Genomic DNA, 25,673 nt, shown 5'->3' on the forward strand with positions numbered 1-25,673 from the left:
TCAGCTCCTGTCCTGGGAGCAGAATCTAAATGCTTTATATTCTGATTTCTCCCTGTGGAAATCATCTCTTCCTAGGTTCTGCTGCAAGTGGGAGAGGGTGAGATTAGACCAGTCCCCATCTGGTGCATAGGAGGAGGGAGATGATGCATCTGTCCTGTCGTCACTTGTTGAAATGAAGTCTAATCTTGATTTTTAAAGTGGCTGCCAGTCATGGATAAAAGATAATTACTTTCCAAAAAAATATCTGAAATGTTTGAGGAGCCTTTTAAAGATTTCATCTACTGTGATTTACATTATAGACAATGCTGGTGTATCTAAATATAGCATGACTGATTCAACGGAAATGGACAGCAGCAAGTGCTTCAGATTACAGATAAACCGCCTGCTGTTTGTAGAATTTAATAAGTTATTTTCTTCTTATAAATGAGTTTTATACAGCTACTTTTTATATAGTTATATAGTTATATACTGTTTACATAAAGTAGAAAAAACAAACAAACGCTAGTTGTGTATAACATATGGGGAAGACCCAGATTCCGTTCCCTGTAAAGGACCATAGAAACAGAATGTATTTGAGAAGGCAGAGGAACCAGGACTACACGGAGGTAAATCACTTACCACGTTCACCAAGATCATTCATTATATAATCATTTGTAAATTTGCAAAAACACCCCTTTCAGGTTATGCTTTTGTAGAATGAGAAAGGTTTATACTCGACTCTCCAAATGGTTCCTATCAACTGGATCTCTCACAATCCCTGAACCAACTGTTCATCTGGATCTCTCACAATCCCTGAACCTCTTTGAGTTGTTGAATGTCGGCGGGAGTTGAAGTTTAGCTGGATGATTAAAAGTTAGAAAGTATCTTTTCAGAACTGTGTGGGAATCAACATAGCTGAGATACAAGCCAATGTTTTTTTTGTGCATTTTACATTATAAATGCACAGGAAATATAATTATTCATAAGAAAAAAATGTTATCATGAAGATGTTTTAAGGATATTTACAATAAGGATTTGTTTAAAAAAAGGTTTTCTTCTCTGTCTTCCTGACAGCCTCAGCTTGTGAGTTCCCAGATATAGTAGATCTTCTCCTGGATCATGGTGCTGACCCATCCCTTGTTGATAATGATGGTTTCCAGCCACATGAAGTAACGGATAGCAAGACTATTGCTGCAATGCTGCAACAACATGCCTCAAATGGGGAGCACAACAAACCCCCAAGCCTTCTCTTAGAAATGCCACAATAAACACACAATGCAAGATTTCAAGTCGGCTTCACTTGGGTTCCACAAATTAACAACTCCTATTAAAGAAACATGTCTTTGGTTTATACAATGTGCATTTGGTCGCTTTTTAATTCCTGTTCTCTTACAGGCCTTTGGTTATTACTAGCGGAAATGAAGACTTTATTTTCTTTAGAAATTATTTTATGAGTAATGATGAACCATTCATGAATATTAAGTGTTGTGATATTAATAAACAGGATTTGCTTTCATTTTGCAGTAAGTAGATTTTCATTCTATTTTATTCATATATATTTATGAACTGCCATATTTGTTCCCTTTTTCATGTGAATTAGAATATCACCTATAAACTCAGTTGCTGTCAGGGGGTGAAATGTCATGAACATACTTGAATGATTGATTTTGCCAAAAGTAGTTTAATATCTGGTACAGAGTGAGGTAGGAAAAGAATGGATTTTGGTTACTCTTGACATAAAAACAAAGACTTACACCTGTTGGTGAGCACAGAGTCCCTGCAGTATGATTAAGGGAATACTGTACTCCCTGTCATAAAAGCTGTCCCCTATAGTTGACTTCCTGTTCTAGTTGCCTTCTTATATCCTCATGTTTTAAAAATTTAGGTATATTGTTATTGTTAAGCACCAGTTTTTTGAGCCACGACACAGAAGTCATGACTAAGGATTGAGCAAAACACAGTTTTTAAGGATATATTTTATACAGTAGATTATTTTAGGCTTTTGTGTATTATCTTAATATATTGCACCATTATTATTGTCATGTATATATTGCTTGATTTGTATGCTATTTTGATCCTATACGTTCAATAGCCTTAAACCCAATGCTCAAGGAAATATCCCACACCTGTAAATGGACAGTACATACTGGCTCACTATGAAAGGTTAAAAGGAAATAAGCTTTATCAGAAAGGTCTATATAAATACACCAGTAAATCCTGAAAGTAATGCTGCTCGGAGTCCGGAGTCAAAACCACAGCATTTCTTTCCTTCTATTGTGTACACATTGGCTTCTGTATCAGACTTCCTTCTTTCAGTTTAAACATCCAGGGTATTGGATTGAGCATGCTGTATAAATGTATGACTAAATGTAATAGGTAAACCTACATTTTTTTTTTTCCTAACTGTCACACAACCCATGTTTGTTTTTTTTTGTTTTTGTTTTTTTAAACCACCGCTATGAATAAAAAGCATATTATTCAGTCTGGCAATACTTAATAAGCCTTGGCCATATTGATTGTTTGCTTTCTGTAGAATCTTGAGAATGTTCATCTTTTAAGGCCGATTTCAGCATTTTTTTAGCTGGCCATAAAGCATACACAATTAGATAAGTTATTTATTTGATGTCCTGTTTTCCTACATCTGTCACCTTATGAGCTAATGGGGGCTGTGACCAAATCCTATACCTCTAAGGGGGACCTGATCTGAAAATATCTGACAATATTGGCTCAAATGTGCTTAACATTAGTAGAAAGATTAATAATGTGGGTTGGGGGAAAATATTTTCCAGGCTTACTTCTTTTGTTTAAAAGAACAGTTTATAATGTGGGTTTTAGTCTTAAGGTGGCCATACACGGAGAGATCCGCTCATTTGGCGATGTAGCCAAACAAGCGGATCTCTCCTCGATATGCCCACCTTGAGGTGGACAATATCGGGCTGATCCAATCGTGGGCCCTAGGGCCCAACGATCTGATCCTACGGTGGCTTTACGGGCGGTCAGATCGTGGGACCGCATCAACGAACATATATATGCTACTTGCTAATTTGTCACTATGGGTTACTACTCCTGGGCAAATTTATTACTTAACCCCTAAGTGCTCTAATTTTCATGTGAATTTGTATCTGGCGTCAATTTCTGTGTGGTCAAGTTGAAAATTCAAATATTTTTTATGGTCAAAACTCTCAAATTTGAATTGTGAATTCGTACGATTTTCGGACTGGTGTGGAGAGAGTCCCGTCATTTTTCGTCCGGCAGAGATCGGTCGTTTGGTCGATCGGACAGGTTAAAAGTTTCTGTCGGCTGCCGATAATATCTCTGCATGTATTGCCGATCGTACGATTTTCAGAGGGAGACTGTCACCAGGTGCAGACATTGGCCAAGGTGCTAGCTGAAGGCAAGGTAAATTCCATAACAATTCTATATGTACTGGTATTTACAGTGTTAATTCAAACATTTCCATACAGGGGTTTAGCTGCCGTCACTGCTTGAGATCCTGACCGATAATCTACTTTGTGACGGAGCTTTGTGATCACTCCGATACACACTTTGACACGCACACGTGCTCAGCTGTAATCCCTACTCTTGCCCTTAACTACCGCTAACCAAAATGCCTAATGCACAATTTAAGCTGGATTCAATCTAAAAACACTTTAATTGAGGAGCATTAAATGTTAAAATGATTAAAAAGGCAACACAAATAAAGCTGAGGCAGACAGAGCCCAACAGCTGTAGTAAGATGAAGAAGGATGTGAATTCTATCAATCCTGTGCTTTATAGGTACCAAACCTATATTTATGCAGCTTCAAACAGAAATAAACCAATGTCATTTTTTTTTTTTTTTTTTTTTTTTTTACTTGTGCCAAAAAATACATTCTTTACTGGTTCAGAAAAGTTTTTCTCTTTGTTTCCCAGTTGCTTTAATTGGCTGCTGTCAGTTGAAAAGAGACTGCTACTAGGTGAGCACAAAGACATGTATTATACAGTATAAGAAAAATGGCCTACAGAAGATGGAAACTGATGTTCTAAGAGCCTATCCACCACTGGGTGCCTTATTGGAAGTAAATCATTTACTTGGGTTCATGCAGGCCCACTGGCCATGTGTCAGAGGTGTATGTAACATCCAAAATATTGACTTCTGAACAGTGTCGGACTGGGACACCAGGGGCCCACCTAAAAACCTTAGATCAGGAGCCCACTCAGTACTATTATAATTCCTCTCCTCACTCAACCTCTATTCTCTTAGTCTCTTTTCTTTACATACTATAATCTATTATTCCATTTATTTAGTCTCTTTTTTCTCATAGAATAGGTAATGGCCATGAAATAGGCCAAATGTTTTGAAGCAGGAGGGCTCACATGTACCTGGGCCCACCGGGAGTTTTCCTGGTATCCCTGTGGGCCAGTCTGACACTGCTTCTGAAACACCGGGTTTCTTAGCAAGCATTTAAGCAGCCAGTGGGTCTCTCCTTTTCCACTGGTTTATGTCATAGTTGAGCTGATTTGCAATGGAAATGTAATCAATGCTCAAAACACCTCATCTGCAAATCAAGTGAAACTATCATAAAAATATAATAAACTTCTCCACATGGAAACAAGAAGCTTTTCACATATAATACTTGAAGGGGCAGGTTTATCAAAGGTCGAATTTTTGTCTGTAAATTGTTTTTTTACTCGAATGTATCTTATTTAAGAAAAAACTCTCTCTAAAATTTGAATGAATGTTATGGACTCAAAAACTTAAATCAAATTCGAATCCGAAAAAAACTCGAATGTCAGGAAGGCTGTTAACATCTTCAAATGGATTAAGTGACCTCTGCCATTAACTTGTAAATGAATTTGGCAGGTTTTAGGTGGCGAATATTTGATTTAGAACTGTTTCCATGGTCGAGGTGTGATACATCTCACATTCAAATTTATATTCGAGTTGGTGCTTTTAAATGCAAATTTGTGAGTTTTCACATAAAAAATTCAAAAACTTGAATTCAAATTTACAATTTGAACCTTAATAAATCTGCCCCTAAAAATGCTTCACCATTTCTGAAATAATTAAGTTACTCTTCACTATCCTCCTCTCACTAGTCTGTCTCTACATGCAGGGAAATTGCTCAGACAGTGATATGGACTGATAGCATTTTTTTCAGAAATGGTACAGACTGCTTAATTGTTTTATTTATAATATTATCTCCATCACATGAAACTTCATTGTTTATTTACTTGGCTGTTGATGTATATAATGTATATATTTTTTATTATGGTTCTTTGAGATTTATATATCAGAAACTCATCATGGAACAAAAAGGAACATTAATATTGAGCTGCTTTGGTGTAGTATCCTTTTAAATATCGGTAACTGTTTACATTTTTATCACCATAAAAATTAATACTTTAAGATGCTTTATAAACAGGTAATTCTCCCACACCCCCAAAATATTGAAATGCATTGATTGATTCAATCCTCTTCAGCTTTTAATTAAACCAACTCCTTAGTGGGCAGCATATGGAAAATTATGTTTTGTTCCTAAAATAGCCTCCCTCTTACAGATACCGAACATATTTCTGCACTGGTTTCTGCCACATGATGAGTTCACAATAACCACCACAAGATATGGCCAGAGAATGAAGGAACCAACAAAATGTAAGAAGGCTCAGATTTATTTACATAAATAACATGTGTGATGCCAGTGAAACACACTGGGCTTTCATTTATGGCAATAAATACAGGATATCACAAGACTTTCACTTCAAGGACTGTACAGTATATACATCATGAGGACAGGCGCTGTTTTGTGCAAACTCATTATGGTTGTGGCGTGAAGGCAAAAAGCGACTGAATGTGCCTTAGTGCTTGTGTGGAAAGAGAGGGCTTGCTGCTTCACTAAGGCAGAGTTATATATTTAATCATTACTGTAAGCTGGTGCAGGGGAAAATGCTGTTATATTGCAAGATGTTTCTTTAACAGAACTTAAAGGAAAAATATATATATTTTTTTTTTTTTACAAGTACGATTTTTCAACAGGCAATGCTTTTATCGTGTGCATAAAACATGTATTTGGCTGCATAAGTGGCAAGTGTCATATCTGATCGCTAAACTGCAGCATTTTCTAGATACAGGTATAGCAACGTTACAATCTATATATAACCAATAGAAATTTTGTTGTCATAGACAAGCATAATGTCAACTTTCAATTATAGGTATAAACACAGATGTGTTAATTAAAGGGGCTGTTCACTTTTTTCAGTTGTTGTTTTCAGATTGTTCACCAGAAACAGACTTTTTTTCAATTGCTTTCCATCTTTAATTTTTTACCCAAATTTTAAGTTTTATGTCCCTGTAGCTAATGACTCAGTCTGGCAACTCAGTGATCCAGGAGCATTCTGAACTGTTACAATTTGCTACATTTAGTTGATACGTTTCTCGGGGGTATCTGTGGAATATTAGCTCTTGTAACAGCTGATGAAACTCAGCAGGGACAAAGATAAATATATTCGCTAAATGTATCAATTTAGAACAGTTAAGGGAGCTAGCACACGCCTTCCCTGCCTTCCACCTGCTATCATAATATAACGGCAGCGCCAATGCACTCGCGGCACTTCGATTTATGAAGTCGCCCAAAGTTTTCCTCGTGAGGCAACTTTGGAAATCGAAGCGCCGCAAGTAAATTGGCGCTGCCGTTTTCTCCTTATAGCAGGCGGAAGGCAGTTTGGGGAGATTTTGCCCCATGAGAAACAATGAAGCCTGTTTAGAGCCAGCTACAGTAGAAGCTCTTCTTCTCCCCAGTGTGACATAGGTATATGTCCTGATACATAAGTGCCTGAAAAAATAGTAGATAAGCCCTTCTAATACATTAGAAATATTCTCCTTTAATATACAGTCATAAGAAAAAGTTTGGGAACCCCTCTCAGCCTGCATAATAATTTACTCCACTGTAAAAAGAAACAGTGGTATGTCTTTCGTTTCCCAGGAACATCTGAGTACTGGGGTGTATTCTGAACAAAGATTTTTAGTGAAGCAGTATTCAGTTGTATGAAATTTAATCAAATGTGAAAAACTGTGCAAAAATGTGGGTACCCGTCTAATTTTGCCACTTTGAATGCATGTAACTGCTCAATACTGATTACTGGCAACACCAAATTGGTTGGATTAGCTCATTAAGCCTTGAACTTCATAGTCAGGTGTGTCCAATCAAGAGAAAAGGTATTTAGGGTGGCCAATTGCAAGTTGTGCTTCTGTTTGACTCTCCTCTGAAGAGTGACAGCATGGGATCCTCAAAGCAACTTTCAAAAGATCTGAAAACAAAGATTGTTCAGTATCATGGTTTAGGGGAAGGCTACAAAAAGCTATCTTAATTTAAACTGTCAGTTTTAACTGTAATGGAAGGCCACAGGCACAGTTGCTGTAAATCCCAGGTCTGGCAGGCCAAGAAAAATACAGGAGCGGCATATGCAGAGGATTGTGAGTGGTTACAGACAACCCAAAGATGACCTCCAAAGACCTGCAAGAACATCTTGCTGCAGATGGTGTATGTGTACAGTAACGGAACTAGAGGGGGAGGGCCCTGGCGCAGGACGCCTAGAGGCTGTTACATTTGCAAAAGGAGGCTCAACTAAGTATTGATGTAATATTTATGTTGGAGTGCCCACATTAATGCACCTGGCTAATTTTGCTATGATGCATATTGTATATTTTCTGTTAATCCAATAATCGTTGTCATTGCCGAAATACTACTGTTTCCATAAGGCATGTTATATATATTAAAAGGAAGTTGCTACTTTGAAAGCTCAGCTAATGATAAACAAAACTCCAAAGAATTAAGAGGGGTTTCCAAACTTTTTCATATGACTGTATTTAGTGAGCAACTTTTTCAGTTTGCTCTAGGTCAATGTAACAGGTGGTGTAGAGCAGAGAGAAGTCCTGTGCACATTATAAACTGCATTACTTGAAGGTAATGTGTGTTTTTGTGCAGATAGGAGAGATTGTGCTGTGTCAGGAATGGGATGGTTACAATGAGACTGCAGTAGAACAGGACGTGTACATACACAATAATGTTACCTAAGGCTTGATCATGACTTTCCCATGACAACAAGTTATATAGTGGAGACTATATAATGCAATTATAACCCATCAAACTGGATGGGTTACAATTGATGATTGCCTGCTGACACGAGTTGTTGAGCACTGACAGGAAGAATGCATGTCATGTTGGAAAGAATGGAGACTGTGCATTGTCAAGTCACAAAAGCTGTAACGGAGTAATTTTGTGCAGCAATAACAACACCAAATATACATGAATCGTGCTATGCAAAAATATAGTGGAAAAAATATTTTCCTCAGTTAAAAAGTATACAGGTCTTCCAAGATTCATTTTACAACTGTCTTTTGTTGGAGCAGAGGAATGCACTGGAAATGCCTCTAGCACAGAGAGGCTTTATGCGATGCTTTCTATACGTACTCTACCTTAACAAAATGTGCTACACCCTGTATTAAGAAATTTCCTACCAAGGCCAACTTTATCCCCTAGATCTTTCCACTAAGGATCCAGGACTAGTGAAAGACCTAGAATTCTTAGTGTCTCCTGTAACCCTGAGACACTCAATGAACTGATATTGCAGGGCTCAGTAGAAGCTCATGAATAGTATGCAGATGCTCTTCAGTTATGGAAGAATTTCCAAAGATGCTCCAATCACTATTTGGTTTATCCAAAAAGATAAGAATTTTAGCCTGTGTGAGAACAAATGCTAATTCGTGTTGAGAATAGATTGTCATTTGCATGAACAAGGCTCCTGCCTACACCACCACAACCAGAGTCCATCGAGGCAGGGAGTGTCCATATTATGTGCTCACACTGCAAGATACAATGTTAGACATTTAACATAATATCTTAAGAGTGGAGTGTGTTCACATTCATTGAATTCCCAGGATTAAATAGGGAGATCCATCGCCAACAAAAGTGCAAACATTTATCAGTACCTTGTGTTTCTATTCATTTTGGGCTCCTCTGATTGCCTCGTGACTTCCAGTTCTAATACCATAGGTTAGATGCATGTTCTGGCTGTTTTGTGGGTCTGTGCTGTTCAGGGGAGCATACGATTCATTTAAGAGATTTCAAAAGGCTGAGAGTGGTGTCTGCAGAGTTTGGCAAACTCGTTGATCGTCTAGAAGGTAGAACCCCCATTTGCTTTAAAATGGGGGATGGTCCATCTCATCCAGCCAGGAGCCTGGACTGGTGGGAAAGTCAGGGTAACCCATGCTGCTCTCTGTGGAGATATCAGAGTTTGGGGCTGCTGGTAGTACACGGAGAGGAGGGTGGTTCAAAAGCCCAGCAGCATTGTCCATGTTGTATGGCAGCCTGTGGGGTGGTAGGGAGGAGATAGAAGAGGGAGATTGTGGCATCTCATAGGGGCTACCGTCATGAAGGTCCTGGTAAGATTGTCCTGTTCCATCCATTGTAAAGCCTCCATTCATCAAAGGCACAAGATCTCCACCAGAATTGTAAATACTACCACTTGATCCAAGTTCAGACAATATCTGCTCATCTAAAAATAAGATAAGTAACAAAAAGTTTTACTCATTTTTCATAGATAAAGGCAATTCTGTACCCCCCCCCCATTGTAAAATGCAAGAATATTACACATGAAGTGCTCCATTACCATATAAAGGCATGAGATTACATGTCAAGTAAAGGTCTGGAACCTTCTTATAGTCAAATAGCCTCATATTTTACAAACAAGCAGTACATTATTGTTTAACAAGTCTCAATGAGACATTTGACACGAGTGACATTACTAAGCACCAATTAAAACCTGTGAAATTGCTAAACTCTGTTTATAATGATATATTTTACAGCTTATTCATTGCTTTTGTACATTATACTATGTTGCATTTTTACTAACTCAATGCAATTAAATGGGTCCTACACCCTATCACTATCACCCTATCTGTCACTGCAAAAAAAATTCTTGGGTGGAAGATCCTTTTAAAGTCTCATACTTCCACATATTCACAGCTGATATGGGTTTTGCAAATTTGCATGTACTGTTACCCTGCATTGGTAAAAGTTATATGTTTGCTTTAGAAAGACTACTATAGGTTATATGATTAAGCTGCTGTGTAAATTCTCCCTACTGCATAAGCAACAGAGGATGTCCCAACACCCCACCCCCCAACACACTAGAGAGCTTTAATAAATTAATTAATAAAACCATCTATATAACCCTGGGGCAATTTATATGAGGAATTCAGTGCTGCCAAACTTCAGCTAAGGGCCACCATAAAACCTTCTTTAGGGTCTGTACACTGGAAGTGACACAGGGGCTGTTTTGTGAAAGTGTGTTTTATGTTAAATAAAAAGGCAAGGACTCTGAATTATAAGATGCTAAATATTCACTACAATAAAGTCATAAACCAGTTGATGGCTGAGCTAGAAACATGATTAACGCCCTTTCAGCATTCTTATATACCTGATAAATTGCCTGGTTCATGGCTGTGTTTGACAAATGGACTACAGGGAATACTGCCTCTATATTTACTGCAGCAGAAAAACGGATGTTGTAACTACATTTGCCCGTAAGCTCTTTAGCGTTAACTCTCCCAGAGCACTGAAATCAGGCTGAATAGAGGCCTCATTATAATATCCAGTCATTCATATGACATACCTATTATTTAGTGCCTAGGCAGCGAATTTAACCCAGAGCAAACAAGGTGGTTTTTTTTACCAGCAAAGCATTTCTCCAGAGACAAAGATGTTTTATTTGTTGGGGTGCTAATGCCATGTAGTTACACCACAGGTTATAACTGCAAGACTACCGTGAACTATCATGGGACCCCATACTATTAAGTAAGTGGGGCCCAAGTTATTAGTCCAGCTGGTACCTGGGCCTTGTCATTGGGGCTCCAATAAGAAAATAAAGGCCAACTAAATTCGACATCTGGCCATGTCCCCTATCCACCGCAGCCACATCTCATTAGCTAAGAACATGATATGGTTTTCCCAAGAGAACACCCAAGCAAGCCCTATATCCATTTGCAGTTAGTTCCCCTGTTAGGGTGGGGAATGAAGAAATCTAATGAGGCCCCCTCACTTGACTCCTTCATATCCCTGGAAACGACTGTGGTTTGTACATTTATTCCCACTGATGCTGAGGGCCCAGGCAGTGACGTTTCAGCCAAGATTTCTTTTACCAGGGGAGGAAAAATATCAGCAATACAACTTTCACAGTTTTATATACGATTTTTAGGCACAAATTCGTCATCCATTCTGTGATTGCATTTCTCATTAAAAAAGACTTCATTTACCTCTGTAGCTCAGTTCACTGTCACTCACACCACAGTCCTCTGTAGAACTTTCTTTTCCTGACTTTCCCAGCCTTGATTTCCTCGCACTCTTATAGAAATGACCCCAACGCTGCCGGCCTGCATCCTTTTTGAGGCGTTTCTCCTTAGCTCGTCGGTTCTGAAACCAAACCTAAAATAAGTAATAAAATAAGATTGGTGCAAGATAGGAATGAGAATGAAATAGAGGCAGATATATATGCGGTATGTTTGTTCATGGTCAACATAGGCCAGTCTAAACACCGAAGTCTTCTTTAGGAATGTGCTAATGAAAGAAACATAAGAAACAAACCTTTGTAAAAACCATGGGGAATAATCCACCTGTCTGTGTTTAATATGTGTAATATATGAAGCAAGATTTCTGTAGTCTCTTAGATCAAGTTGCCCATAGTAGAAGCCCTTGGGGTGGTGGTACAAATACTAATCAAATAATCCATTGGGCCTTTATACCTTCTTACACCATTTTCCCCATGTATTTTTTTAATGAATTTATTTTGTTTGTATTCTCCTAATGCCTCCATGCTGCCTCCCCTGTTATCCATCCAGGTATGAGCCAACTGGCAATGGTCATAAACTAGGTATAAAATTAATATGGTATTATTAAAGAGCACTACATATACCGTTTTTGACCACATTGCTCAAAGAAATCCAACACAGCCCTCATTAAGTATTCACAGCGAGTGCTAAGCATTAAAATTCACTCTCAGTTTCTGCCTGCAGTCCATGCATCCAATAAAATCATACACTGTATGCATTCAATAGTTTTCCCTTCCTCTTCATAATGCTACTCAACATTCTAGCACACCACAAAAAGGCTCATCTTGCCTACATCTTTATACACAAACAAAGCTGGGTGCCTCTCTACCTTAACCTAATTAGGGTTTAAATACATTCTATCTAGAAATGTATAAAGCAGCGAAATAAATATTAAAAATATAAATCTTATAATTTGCTGCATTGGAGCACAAAATCTCAAAGCTCCACAGCAAATACCATTAAGGTCAAATCAAGAGCAAATAGTTGTTATTTTTGTTTGAAGCTCAGATTGTGGTAAGGTTTATTGAGAGTGATGCGGGTGAGACCATTGGAAATACAGGGAAGAAGAGTAGACTGGGTAATAGCAGACATTATAATAACCTTCCATACTGGCATATGTAAAGATTGACCAGAACACAGAATTTATCTAGTCTGGGAGCTTTAACCCAGGTTATCTGTCAACAGTGATACCACTGACCTAGTTTCTTTTGCGCCTCCTCTATGCCACTCCGAGACCTATTTATTATCTGTATTTTTCAAGGGTTGCCCCTATTTATATCCCCTATAGGGGCAAAAAGTCATGGTTCATGGTCATGGAAGGACTGTAAAAAAAATGTCCAGAAACACATAAATAAAACCAGAGCTCACCACAGTCCTGGGGGGTCTTAAATTTATCAAAAAGTTAAAGTAAAAAATCACCCTTTATAAAAACAGCACTGGACTGTAAATACCTTGTGGACGTTGCTCTACTTTTGCGTCTAGCCTTCACTTTTCCCTGTGAGGTCGATTATGCTACCTTCAGTGCTTGTTTATAAATGCAAGGGTAAGTGAAAAGCACAAAATCATACATAAAACTGAGGGTATTTAACACTATTCTGGGGGACCCCAGACTTTCTGCTTTAGCATTGCTTCTCTTTGTATTAACTCCAGCTCTAATGCTGGGCAATGCTGTATTCACTTTGCTGAATCTTCTATTGTTTGTCCTGTGACTCTTTCTTAATTCCAGTGGCAGTCTGGCCATACACGAGTTTGAATGGGATACCTGTACTACGCGCATGTCTAGTCCAGTCTCTGAAGAAAGCTGTTCTCTCACATGCCTTGCTGGTTTTGGAGAATTCTTATAGGCATTTTTTAATGTCTCCAGCTGCTTGGCTGTTATTGTTGTACGAGGTCTTTTGGCCCCTCCTTCGGAGTCGTCTGAGGGAGGGAAACAGATAATTGTTTTTTTTTTATGGTTTTATTTATGATTACTGGAGAAAATGTCAGAGTGAACCCAGCTGAAGTTTCTTGTCAATAAAAGCTGTGATTAAAAGACGTAACATATAAAATGCCTTAAATGCATTTCTACACAATGTTGGCATAATGTGCATCATTTTTAGAAAGTGTGCTATTTTTACTTTTAGGGCCAACCTGTGTACAGTATGTAGGATACCTATGGCAACAATAAAAACAATGGGCCCAAGACTGCATGGCTAAGACTCTTTCCCCAATATGTAATAAAAGGCACTAAGTTTGCCCAGGAGCAGTAACCCATAGCAACCAATAAGCTTTTGCTTTTAAACAAGTGACCAGTAAATGCTACCTGCTGATTGGTTGCTCTGGGTTACTGCTCCTGTGCAATTTAAGTGCCTTTTATTACATAACCCCTTCTGTGTATTACATACATTAAATACAAATCATATAAGATAACAACTTGGCCTATTAACATTGATATAAAAGTTATGTTACCAGAACTAAAAGTCCCACACTAACCAGAAACGTTCTTGAGACTATATTTGTAATACTGTTACGCTCAATATTTGTATTTAACTTAATATTCGGAATCCTGTGGTTTGGAAAAAAAATAAAGACAATATATAAAATATAAGATAACAAATACCAGACAAATATGAAGACATTGTTAAAAGAGTGAGAAGATAGATCTAGCATTCTGACCCTTATTAAAAATGTTTATATTTTGGTGTTACTTCTCCTTGAAAAATATAAGACAAAAAAGCAGATCTGCGTTGTAGAGAAATGTTTATGCCTGACTATCTCACCATTCTGTTTGGCCGTCTCGTAGTCCTCTTTACATACTAGCCGACCGTCCTCCATGAGGTAGAACTCATCTCCTGTTGCCAGTTGTCTGCTGCAGATGATACAGGAGAAGCAGTGCAGATGATATACAAAGTCTTGCGCTTTGCGAACCACCTGAGTTGGGGGGATACCCTGTTGGCAAGCCGTGCACTTGGTGCCAAATCGCCTGAGGCAGAAAAATATTACATTTAAATACTTATCTCAGATCATTTACTGGACATCAGGCATCTTTTTCATTGAGATTTTGAAAGTTTCTTTTTTCCCAGAAAGAATCCATTCCCCAGCAACCTTAGATGATAAGTTTAGGGGGGTTATTAAGCAAAACTCAGTTTTTCTCACTTTTTTAAATAAAAAATATTCGTCCAAACTCTCAAACCCGAATGCCGTTAATTTACCTTTAAGTATTCTTGATAAAATCGGAGTGACCAAAAGTTGTGCCAAAATTGAGCATCAATTTGAAATTTGCAACTTTTTCAAATTGTCAGATTATCTAACGAAAACCAGTGCAAACAGCCTGAAACTATAGAGAATCCTGAAGGTAAAAAAAACATGTTTCATTTGTTAAAGGGACCATCTGCTAATGACTTCTACATGATTTTGACAGGTTTTAGCTGGAGTATACTTGGATTCAGACAGTAACGTAACTAGATATTACTGGGCCCACAGCAAATTATTTTTCAGGCCCCCAAAATGTCTAGAAGTTGACCTGTTTTACCAATATTTATTGAAATTGTATATGAATTAGGGCCTCATGTGGCCCCTATACCTCCTGGGCCCCCAGCTGCAGGGTCTGCTTCCTCTATAGTTATACCCCTGGGTTCATATTTTTAGCAGCTTTGGAGCATAATAAAGCTTGAGAGCTCAGCCTGAAGAAAAATTAAGGTGAACTTTGGGGATAACAAATATGCAGTCATACACAAAGGATTTCCTGTATCTGAAACTCTATTAAGAGATACGGGGGCCCTGAACAAAGATTGATCCTCTGAAGTGGCTTGAACCAATTCAGTTACCCAAAGGCCTGCAGCACATTAAACTGCTACTGACTAGCAGTAGCCATCATCATCATCATCATTTATTTATATAGCGCTGTCAAGATACGCAGTGCTTAGTAGCCAAATGCAGCATATTCCTACCCACCAAAGGCAATGGGAAATGCACGTTTAACCCTTGTCACATTGCATTATAATAGGAAACGCATAATAGTAGCAATCCGTATATACTTAGTCTGGCACTTAGATTTAAATGCATGCGTTTATATACATTCCCCACATCGGGGTTAAACTGATTCTATGTCTGGCATTTCTATTCCTGTCCTGACATTACTTTTTCTTTTGCCATTTTATCCTAGATGCCAAAGTGATGCTGAAACAGTAGTTATCTTTAAAAGAAACACACATCTCATAATTCTCCCATTCACTGCCTTGCATAAACTCCATTTTCCAATCAATGCCCCAGGACTTTTTCTTGGTCTGCTCCAACCCTCCCTCGCCAAATCTTGCCACTTTATTCTGAGAATTACTGCCAGAATTCGATCATTTCTCTTTCGAAATGAGGACATTAATCTGATTCATTCTCTCATCATATCCTGACTTGACTGCTATAACCATCCTGCAAACAGCAGCCACACTAATCCACCCATTCCACTGCCCTGTATTTCTTTTTACACACTGATCTGTTCTTATCTTGGGCATATTACATCCTCCAGGTTAAACGTAAAAAATAAACGCAGCATTGGGAGGCCCATTTATCAAAAGTCGAATTTCAAATTCATTTGAGGTTTTTTTTAACTGTAATAAATTTTATTTTCCTCGACAATTCGATTGCCAGGTTATTTGAGAATTAAATCGAATATCTAAAACTCAAACAAATTTTACCGACTTGAAAACTCGATTCGAATTTGACTTAACTCGAATTGAGTTAACTTGAATTTTAGGAAGGCTAGTGACATCTTCATATTGGTCACTTGACCTCTCCCATTGATTTTTACATGAACTCGGCAGGTTTTAGGTGGCGAATAGTCGAATTTGAATTTTTAAAGGGGCAAGGTCTGATAAATCTCGAAATTCGAATCGAGTTTGGATTATTCACAATTTGAATTTGAGGGTTTTGACCATAAAAAAAAAAATCAAAAATTTGAATTTTCAATTGGACCCTTCATAAATCTGCCCCTAAATGCACCCAGCAATGCATTTCCTCCATACATTTTGCCATTGAATACGTACCTTGCGTATGTTAATGTTAATAACCTGTTTCTGTATTATTACAGGTGCCAAACTGTGCTCACACATCAGTGAACCAAGCATAGTTAGTCCAATAATGTTTATCTGTGCAATCCTATTCATCTGCCAGTCTGCATTACTTAAAACAACAGTAGGGAACAAGTTCAAAATTCAAACTTAGAAACCTCCAAGTTGAAAAAATTATGCAAAAACAATGAAGACTTATTGTAAACTGCCCAGACTACAATCAGAAACATATGCTACACTGTTCCTTTCCATATGAACATCATTTTCAAATATACTAACTATACTACTATCGGTAAAAGACACTTTTTTTCGTGCCCATTGAAATACTGGGAACTGGCACATAATATTCTTGTGTTTGGAAAGTCTGGCCATGTGCTTGTTTCTTGTGAATTAAGGGGAAGAAATACAATAGGAATCATTTTTTAAAATCATATTTAGCCAAGCAACTGAACTATTATTATCATAAAGCACGGCCAATTAAGTGCAATACAGCATGTCTTCTCTGTAGTGATAAGGCAGAACTGTGTCCAGTCAGTCTCCAAGAGATGCTACTATGTGACCTGTTTGCTGAAATGCTTATAGGTTTCTAACTGCTCTGTGTGGAGTGCTACAGGTAGTTGGGCATAAAGGTGTGTTATAAAGGAATAATCTATGGGTAGGAGGATGTGATCAACCAGTACTGCTACATGGGGCATGTTGAGTTTTTTTTTTTATTTAGCCAAGAAAGACTGACAAACTGACCTGACAGCTATCATAAAGTTGATAAATGGCTGCCCCTCTATTGTACACAGTGCTGCATTAGTTTAACCCGTGATGTATCCTTATAAAGCACTACATTGACTGTTATGTTAATTGGAAGAATATATCTAGAGTGAAGCATTCAGGGGGTGTTCTGCCCTCTCACCTATATTCAAAAGCAGCAAATTGTTCAACTCCCAGTACTAAGATGAGAACCCAGGGCAAGCTCAGATGTGCCTTATGAATTAAATGCAATCCTTACAGCTCCCCGTGTGCTCCTCTCTTGCAGATGGTCACTGTGACCTCTAATCACAGCTCTTTAAGGCTGAAGAGCAACAGATAGCTGCATGCCATGCTTGCTGGGATATTTTAGATACAAAAAAAGCATCCATACAGCCTTGACAGTGCAATTCTAACTATGTAAGATTCATCCTTGGAAATACTGTGATAACCAAAAGTTGTCTGAATTGTAAGCCCTAATTTAAAGTGCAAGGAAGTTAGACCGATTCTTACATGTGAGCAAAATCTAAATCCAGGATTATAAATAAGGTCTAAAAATAATACATGGTTAAAAAAAATAAATGTATATATAGAACTATATATATATATATATATATATAAAACTATTATTCAAAAATCCTCGTGCATCAAAAGGGGTGATTCAGATGATCATCTGTTGCTTCATTGCCTCCTTTTTCCTGTGCTATAAAATCTTCCTTTACTACGTGCCAGCAGTAAAAGACCTTTCACTTCAATTACATTTATATCGACTTTTGGTATGCAACAAAAACTTCCAACCAAACAGTGTGATAATCCACTAGATGAATACAGATATCATTCAACTGCATGAAATACTATCGGATGGAATAAATACAAAATGGGGAGGGGAGAGAATGGTAGATTGCAGCTACAGACACATGGCTCCATTGAGTTTCCAAAGCCACCTAAAGTTTCACAAGGTTGAAAAGTAATTTGGGGACTGAAATGGCAGAAATGAGTTTATTTTTCTAAACTGAATTTCCTTGAGAGCAAAATGATTGAGTTCTAGCTGAATATCTAATCAGACTTCATTTGGGCCAGGTGGAAATTACCACTGGTTTTTGAATCCCAGTCCAGACCTGCTCCCATGATCCAATGATTGGCCCAAGGGCATTCGGATCATCCAAATTTAGTCAACCATTTAGGTTTTTTTTTCTGTCATTTAAAAGCTTTACCACATTTCTCTCAAATTTCTAAAATTGTCTTTACCAAGATACAGTTCAGCTGCGAGTTAAAAGAAATAAAAGACAAACACTGCTTCTTTTCACTAATTGCTAAGATGAAGCATCTCTCCTTTAGTGCTGGTTCCACATATTTTCTGCTCTAAGGTCTTAAAAAGCATCACATCCAAAATGGCACAGATATTATACAATTCACCTAACAGGATATGACACACAGCTGTCAGGAAACACAAACATAAAAAAGATGTGAAATATAATGTATTGCTTTCATTGCTAAAACAAATGCCTACTACAACGAATGAATGACTACATCCCGTCTAATTAATTAGGCTTCTCTAAAGAAGAACTTCAAATCACATCTAAATCACTCATTTAAAGTTCATTACAGTTCCATGTACAATCTAGTATCTGAGTATAACAGTTTAAACATGCATATTGCTAACAAATCTGCCATTGTTACCATTCTGAAACTTTTTCGGACAATAACTGAGAGCAGGGTAGTTTTCAATCTGAGTTGTAATTAGTACTTACTTGAAGAAGTCTTCTTTGCAGTAAACATTTCCAGCACGGTAGAAACAGCGCTCAGCCAGTGGTACGTGACATTCACAGCATTTTAGGCAGGCGCTGTGCCAGTGACGATCTAGAACCTTCAGGATAAATTTGTCCAGAATGTGCTCATTACATCCAGAGCAGCGTGGGATTTCTGCATGGAAAACAAGTAGAGGTAACAAATGAGTTTACAGGCTAAGATACTCTGCTTTTGCTACATTTTACATTTTTTTAACATTCAGACTTTAATAAATAACCACCTAAATAACCCCAATAGAATTGTTTTGACACCAATATGGATTCAAGTAGCTCAGTTATCATCAAGTACAAGCATACGGTTTTTATTTTTACAGTGAAAAATTTACATTTTGTGCCTAGAATGAACTCTATTGGAGATGTAATTCTGAGCTTTCTGGATATCAGGTTTTCAGATAAGTAATCATATCTCTGTACCAGCCTACAAAAGTCAAGGTGTATCATCATGCTTCAGAATTTGTCTTGTAGTTTCCCATATTTCTTATTTTGGTTAGTGCCTGAGAATTAAATTAATTAAATGATTTTGGCTTAGGGAGTGGGCTGCATGTCAGGATGAACACAAAGTATGGTCATATCTGCCAAGTGTAACATTAAGGCCTGATGAGATATTCAGTGGGAGGTCATTGTTTTGGTCCCATACATGGGTGAGTGGAAACTAGTCTTCTGATATCTGCCAGATTATAAATTATGGGTGCCTTTACCCGACATTTTGACTGTATGATCAATTGGCGAGTTATAAAGTATTAGGATTTAGGTCAACGCTGCTGAACCAAAACTGCTAGTTTGCTGACTGAGGGTATGATCATTTCATTCTTCCTCTGTAATCTGCCTGTTTTTTCATGCAAACATTTAAAGGAATTCAAAATGAGCCATCTATCCAAAGAGATATGTAGCTACATACGGGACATCCTTGGAAATAATTGATTTTGAATTTAGAAACCTCTTTAGCTGTATTACTTTATATAAATCATACAATTTACTAGCATGTGCTCTGAGGACTAGAGGAAGCAAGAAAAATAAAAACCAATAACCATCATTTAGCCAAGACTGAGCCATCTAAATCAGCTTAGATTCCTTGCATAGCTATAGTCATTTGTGGAACTGTGCACTAGGCAGAGCCATAAAAACCCAAATGATCAATGTACCCTACTGTCATTAAGTAAGCTAAGCATAACCCTGTATAACTTATTGAACACTGAGATCATTAGAGTTTAGTAACTTGCATAATACTAATGCTGTGACAACTAGGGTGTACAAGTATGACTTTTACTAATGCTCCAATATTTAGTTCAATATCTCAGGGATTCCAAGAACCTGAAAATGTTCCCCCTGCCCTCCGTCAAAGCAAAAACAGTTTGCTTTTCTACTTTTATTTAAGTGTCAGGAATTGGGTCAGCCAGTGAACAGAAAGCCTTGTACTCCAGAGACATAGCAATATCGGTCAGAGTGAACTAAGAATTGTCTTCCTAAGTATTAACCCCTTGACACCAATAACAGACAAGAGAGACAACATTTACAGTCTACACTAAACAAACTATTGTTATTTCTGGAATTTTAGTAGCTATCTGGTTGCTACGGTTCATTTCACTCTAGCAACCAGGCAGTAGTTTGAATGAGAGACTGGAGACAAATAGAAAGATAAGTAATAAATATAACAATACGATTGTAGCCTCAAACTAGAGGTAAGTGAGGTATGGGTTTGTAGATTGTTTGGAGGCACTTTGGCTACAAACAAACTTTTTCAAATTAGTATTTGAACCTTTGCATAAGAAACATGTATAATACATAGAATGCAATCTTTTGGCTCTCAGTTAACATATGGACCTGAGATAAACAAAGAATAATTTGATTTTCTGTGATAATTGATAGATCAGGATAAAAGCAATCCTCGTGGTAGATCTTCTTATGCAGAGATTAGGAATTAAAGTGTAGCATTAAATATAATGGCTTGTTAACAGAAAGAAATTCCATATGGGGAATAAGTGTTTATTTTTTTTATGTGTTCCATTAGCGACAGAGGGGTCAGACAGGGGCCACACAGGGTGAATGTCTAATTGTACAGGAGCCTGTGGGGGCTGCATGTGAGCCAGTGGATAGTTTGTGAGTCACAATAGGCTTTTCCGCCTCCCTTCCCACCATCCCACACCCTCAGATGATGTTAATTCCAGTTATATTTCAGCCAGAAGGTAGAAGGTCAGATTGCATTACTGTTCTGGATCAGATCAGTTCCAGTGTCCAGTTGTGGATGATACTCATAATGAAAATAAAATCATTTGTGGCCCCTGTAACCTTCAGTTGTACCTATGACTTGTCACTTTGAATGTCAATGAGACTCTCCATTGTATCTGATTGGCCCACAGGACAAATGGATGGATGCTGTAGGGCTGGACATACACTTAGATACACATGTTTTATTTCTGGAACTGCAGTAAGTGAAGAATCGCTGCAATTCCACTCACTCATCTGCCAATGCACCACTCACCCGCTGATATGTCCTCTGTAGTCTAAAAACACTAACCCCTGAGTTGACATACCGCGCAAGATGGTCCTCAGAATGAGGCATATTACCCAAACAAATCTGATCATGTCTGGCCAGCTTTAAAATCCTCTAATTAGAACACACAGCGAAGATGGAGAAAACAAATACAGGGCAATATACTTATTCGAGTTGATTTACAAAAACAGGGGCTAAATTGCACTATTGCAGTTGCCCATGGCAACCAATCAAATCTTCACTTTCATTTTTTAAATATTATTAGATTAATACAATTTAAATATTGATTGGTTTCTGTGGGCAGCTGCATTGGTGCAATTTAGCACCTATTTATGTAAAGCTACATTAACTCTCATTTGCTGCAAGTAAAAACCAACTTGCTGCTGTATAACCAAATGAGAGAAAAGAAAGACAGATGAGCATTTTCTCTCCAACATCTTTACCACCTTACACTGCAAAAGCAGGATCAAGCTCAGCACTTATTAATGGAGGCAAAGCTGCAAGCACTGGCCATTAAGGAGGAACTGTTCACTCGGTTATTCTTCTCATACAGATTTATCCTACGCCTTTTCTAGATCCATACAGATCTCATTTAAAGAGAAAATGCCAAGTGGAATTCAATTACATTGCCTGTGAAGAATTGGGAAAGCATAGAGGCAGTAGAGATCCAACTTTTCAAGCAAAATAATATATCAACCAAGCTGTTCTACACTGCATTATAAAAACTAGGGAACAGGCATTGAATTGAGCATTTAACAAGTGAAACAGGAATCCAATGCAAGTATAGTAGTGCTATAGTAGTGTTTCTGAAGCAAACAGATCAGTTTTACCAGTGCAGGGCAACACTACATGGTATTTTCATTAATTTAAACCACTTTCATTTTTTTGGTGTTACTGTTCCCTTAACCTAAAACATTATCAGTCCCTAAATTACAGAGTTTCTGTTTGGGAAGCAGAATGCATCTACATCTACTTGCTTTGGCATCTAAACATTCATCAGCACAAAAGAATAAAGGTAGATATGCCAATGCTTTTAGATTATGCATTTTACATAGTGACAGACAGCAGTAACATCAAAATCCCCAATTGTGGTCATTTTCATGTAACCGGTTGCAGAGTCCCTGAAAGCAGTAAAATGGAAATGTGGAATGTAATGCGGTGCACAGTGAGCAGAGCAATTGCTTTCCCAGCACAACTGAGAAGAATAGGTCAGGCACACATTTAGCAAATGCATTGGCTGCAAACTGCTGACACACTATAACAGTATTTCTAACATGCAGAGGCGATGGGAATGGAATCGCTAAAAGCCTCAATAAAAATTAAGAGTGTGTGTATGTACTGATTTTCTTTTACTTGCTTATACACCATTATAATATATATATATATATATATATATATATATATATATATATATATATATCTATATATCTATATATATCTATATATATATATATATATATATATCTATATCTATATCTATCTATATCTATGTGTGTGTGTGTGTACACACACAGTATATCCGTATCCGCCTTCATTCCATAATATCAACACTGCACCCCTTTTCTACCATTTACTAAGGAGTTTACTAGTTTTTTGGGCTTCTAAAAGGGTTTTAGAGATAAAAGATATGTAAGCACAATTTTGCTTAATGAAAAAAAAAAATAACTTTCAACTTTACATATTCAATAGTTTTAAACAGATGACCAGCTGGATTCTGCTACATTGTTTCAATAGTCGGAACTACCAGGATAGATAATAGCAATGAACAGATAGACACTGTTTTCAAGAGAATTACACTTTCAAATACGTTTCCACACCCTGTCAAGGTAAGGTTTAGGCAATTCCAGCGTTATTCAAAAACACAGGCAAAGGTTGGCCACCAATCATATGTCTGCTTTAACTATTCAAACTGCTAGTAAAAGCTAGCTGCTGATTGGTAAGCATCGGTTGCTAGCGACAGTCATTCTTTTGCAAATTGCATAATGGTGTTCAATCTTAATTGTGTAAATTGTGCAGACAGAAAAGTGGTGAGACATGAGGGAAACAAGATTGAACTGCATTGGAAGATTGAAAAGCGTATATTTATGCTTTATAGATATATATATAGATAGTAAAACATGATCTAGTAGTAGATTTCAGGAGCAGAGCATTGGTCATGAATAGTTCTATTAGAGTCAACTCCTGGGTACTAAATAATATTTAGATAAATATTTCCTTGAGAAATCGAATTTATTTAAATATAGGACAATGTATTTTCAGAATCCCGGCCCTGCCCTGGTGGATCCTGATGGGTTAGCCCCACAAGTGTGAGCATTGCTAGCTTACATATTTCTCTTACTAAGCACGCTTTAACTGGACATTTAGATTGTTGCTCTTCAAGCGACTGCTGCTTTTCATTCAAGAATTTTACATTAGACTTCTCATACACCTTAAATCAATACACATGATTATAGATGTGCTGGATTGTATTTAGTGATGTGACAATGTTTGGTGTAATTCTTTGCCAATTTTGTCTTACAACAAAGCTGTATAAACAGGCCAACATTTTTCAATTTCAGCAATCTGGTTGCTAGGGTCCAATTTACCCTAGCAACCAAACACTGAATTGAGTAAGAGACTGGAGTATGAACAGCAGAGGCCTGAATAGAAAGATGACTAATAAAGAAGCAATAACAATACATGTGTAGCCTTGCTGAGCAATTGTTTTTTAGATGGGGTCAGTGACCCCCTTTTGAAAGCTGGAAAGAGTCAGAAGAAAAAGGCAAATCATTTAAAAACTATAAAAAAATAAATAATGAAGACCAATTAAAAAGTTGCTTAGAATTGGCCATTCTATAACATATTAAAAGTTAACTCTAAGGTGAACCACCTCTGTAAGGAAATTTGGTAAGACTAAAAAGGCATGCCGAGTCTCTAAGGCTAATGACAGACTGGTTGTTTATAGACATATAATATTACCAATGAAGAAGATCTGCTCCCTGAATATACTGTATGTCCACTCATAGGTATGGGTTCAACCCATCCAGTGCCTTTCAATACACATTCATGGAACAGAAGGCAACACATTATTGGCTTTTCTCTGCAGGTGTCAGCAGAGAAAAAAAAACTCATCTGCTATTAGTCTAAGGGCCATGTCACACTGGGCTAAAAAAAAACTCTTCCTTCAGCACCAACATCCGTATACACTAATGGGGCAGATTTCAGCACTACTTTTAATAGAAACATTTAAATATGTTAGCCCAGGAGCCCTCCAAGGTGCAAGTGAAAATGCTGAGAAGAAATGCAGAAAAAATTTACACTTTTTGTTTGTGTTTTTTTATTTTGGTGGTGCTGTTGGTTTTATATAAGGAAGCTTTGCTTTCCTGCCTTCAGCACAAACCATTAAACATAAAGTGCACAAATTATAAGGGTTAAAATTACTAAAATACAGGATCAGAAGAGTCTAATTTCCAGCATAGCAAATGCTTATCTCCTAAAAATGAGGCTGACAACAAAATCTGCTTTCAGCAGCAGTGGCCGCTTAAAGGAGCTCTAAGTCTTTGCACCCTGTCAATTAACCTAAACCTTGCTACATAAGCCCAGACCTCAAAGGTCACTAAATAAGCCTCCATTAAGAGTTATTCCTGCTTGCTACAGATGGGTCAAACAAAAATGGCTGAGCCTGTAAATAATCCATCTGTGTGCAATTCAGGCTATCCTTAAATCCTACCCTGTGTGACCTAAGAAGACTAAATTTTACAGCTAATCAACAAGATCAGGAGTGGCAAAATCCAGTCCTCAAGTGCGATTTAGAGGGCAGATTTTAAGGATATCCCCACATAGAAACTGGGATATCAAAATAATAGATGTACAGGCTTAATCACATGATTAAAGAGTCATGACCTCTCCTTACCCAGAAACGGCACTGGTTTAACCTGACACATTGTTCAAAATGGTAAGAAACACTAAGTTTTAAGAAAACTCCTTGCTCAAGGGGATTTCTAGTGTGAAATACTGTGTATTGGTGTTGTTTAAATATATTAAAGAGGGACAAACAATCCTAGTAGTGCACTAACTGGCATGTGCACTTCTAGGATTGTTTGTCCCTATTGAAGGTATTTAAACACTTCACCGCTGGTTTTCACACTGGGACCCCTCCAAAGAGCTGTATGTTCTGGCGCCAACACACTTCTTGACTGGAATCTACAATTCAGCTATGGCTATACCCTAGTTTTTCAATAAAATCTCTTCCACCTCTGAAGTGGGGGAAT

The 25,673-nt window shown here is 37.6% G+C and overlaps 2 protein-coding genes across 7 annotated transcripts in view; one reads left to right on the plus strand and one right to left on the minus strand.

Moving 5' to 3' along the window:
* The window catches only part of acbd6.S (acyl-CoA binding domain containing 6 S homeolog), an 84,358-nt gene extending 82,863 nt beyond the window's left edge, over positions 1-1,495 (plus strand). For all 6 annotated transcript variants that reach the window (XM_041591444.1, XM_041591443.1, XM_041591439.1 and 3 more), the window contains 1 exon segment: positions 1,054-1,495. In XM_041591444.1, coding sequence (XP_041447378.1) covers positions 1,054-1,247 — 194 coding nt within the window. In that variant the 3' untranslated portion in view covers positions 1,248-1,495.
* Positions 1,496-7,519: 6,024 nt separating this feature from the next.
* LOC108715646 (LIM/homeobox protein Lhx4) overlaps positions 7,520-25,673 on the minus strand; it is a 32,610-nt gene continuing 14,456 nt past the window's right edge. The window contains exons 2-6 of the mRNA XM_018260984.2: positions 18,876-19,047; positions 14,104-14,306; positions 13,107-13,261; positions 11,273-11,441; positions 7,520-9,513 (exon numbers count right to left, since the gene is read on the minus strand). Of these exons, the coding sequence (XP_018116473.1) occupies positions 9,158-9,513; positions 11,273-11,441; positions 13,107-13,261; positions 14,104-14,306; positions 18,876-19,047 (1,055 nt within the window). The 3' untranslated portion in view covers positions 7,520-9,157. The remainder of the gene's footprint in view (positions 9,514-11,272; positions 11,442-13,106; positions 13,262-14,103; positions 14,307-18,875; positions 19,048-25,673) is intronic.

Source organism: Xenopus laevis, chromosome 4S (genome assembly GCF_017654675.1).
Source record: "Xenopus laevis strain J_2021 chromosome 4S, Xenopus_laevis_v10.1, whole genome shotgun sequence".
NCBI classification, from domain to species: domain Eukaryota; kingdom Metazoa; phylum Chordata; class Amphibia; order Anura; family Pipidae; genus Xenopus; species Xenopus laevis.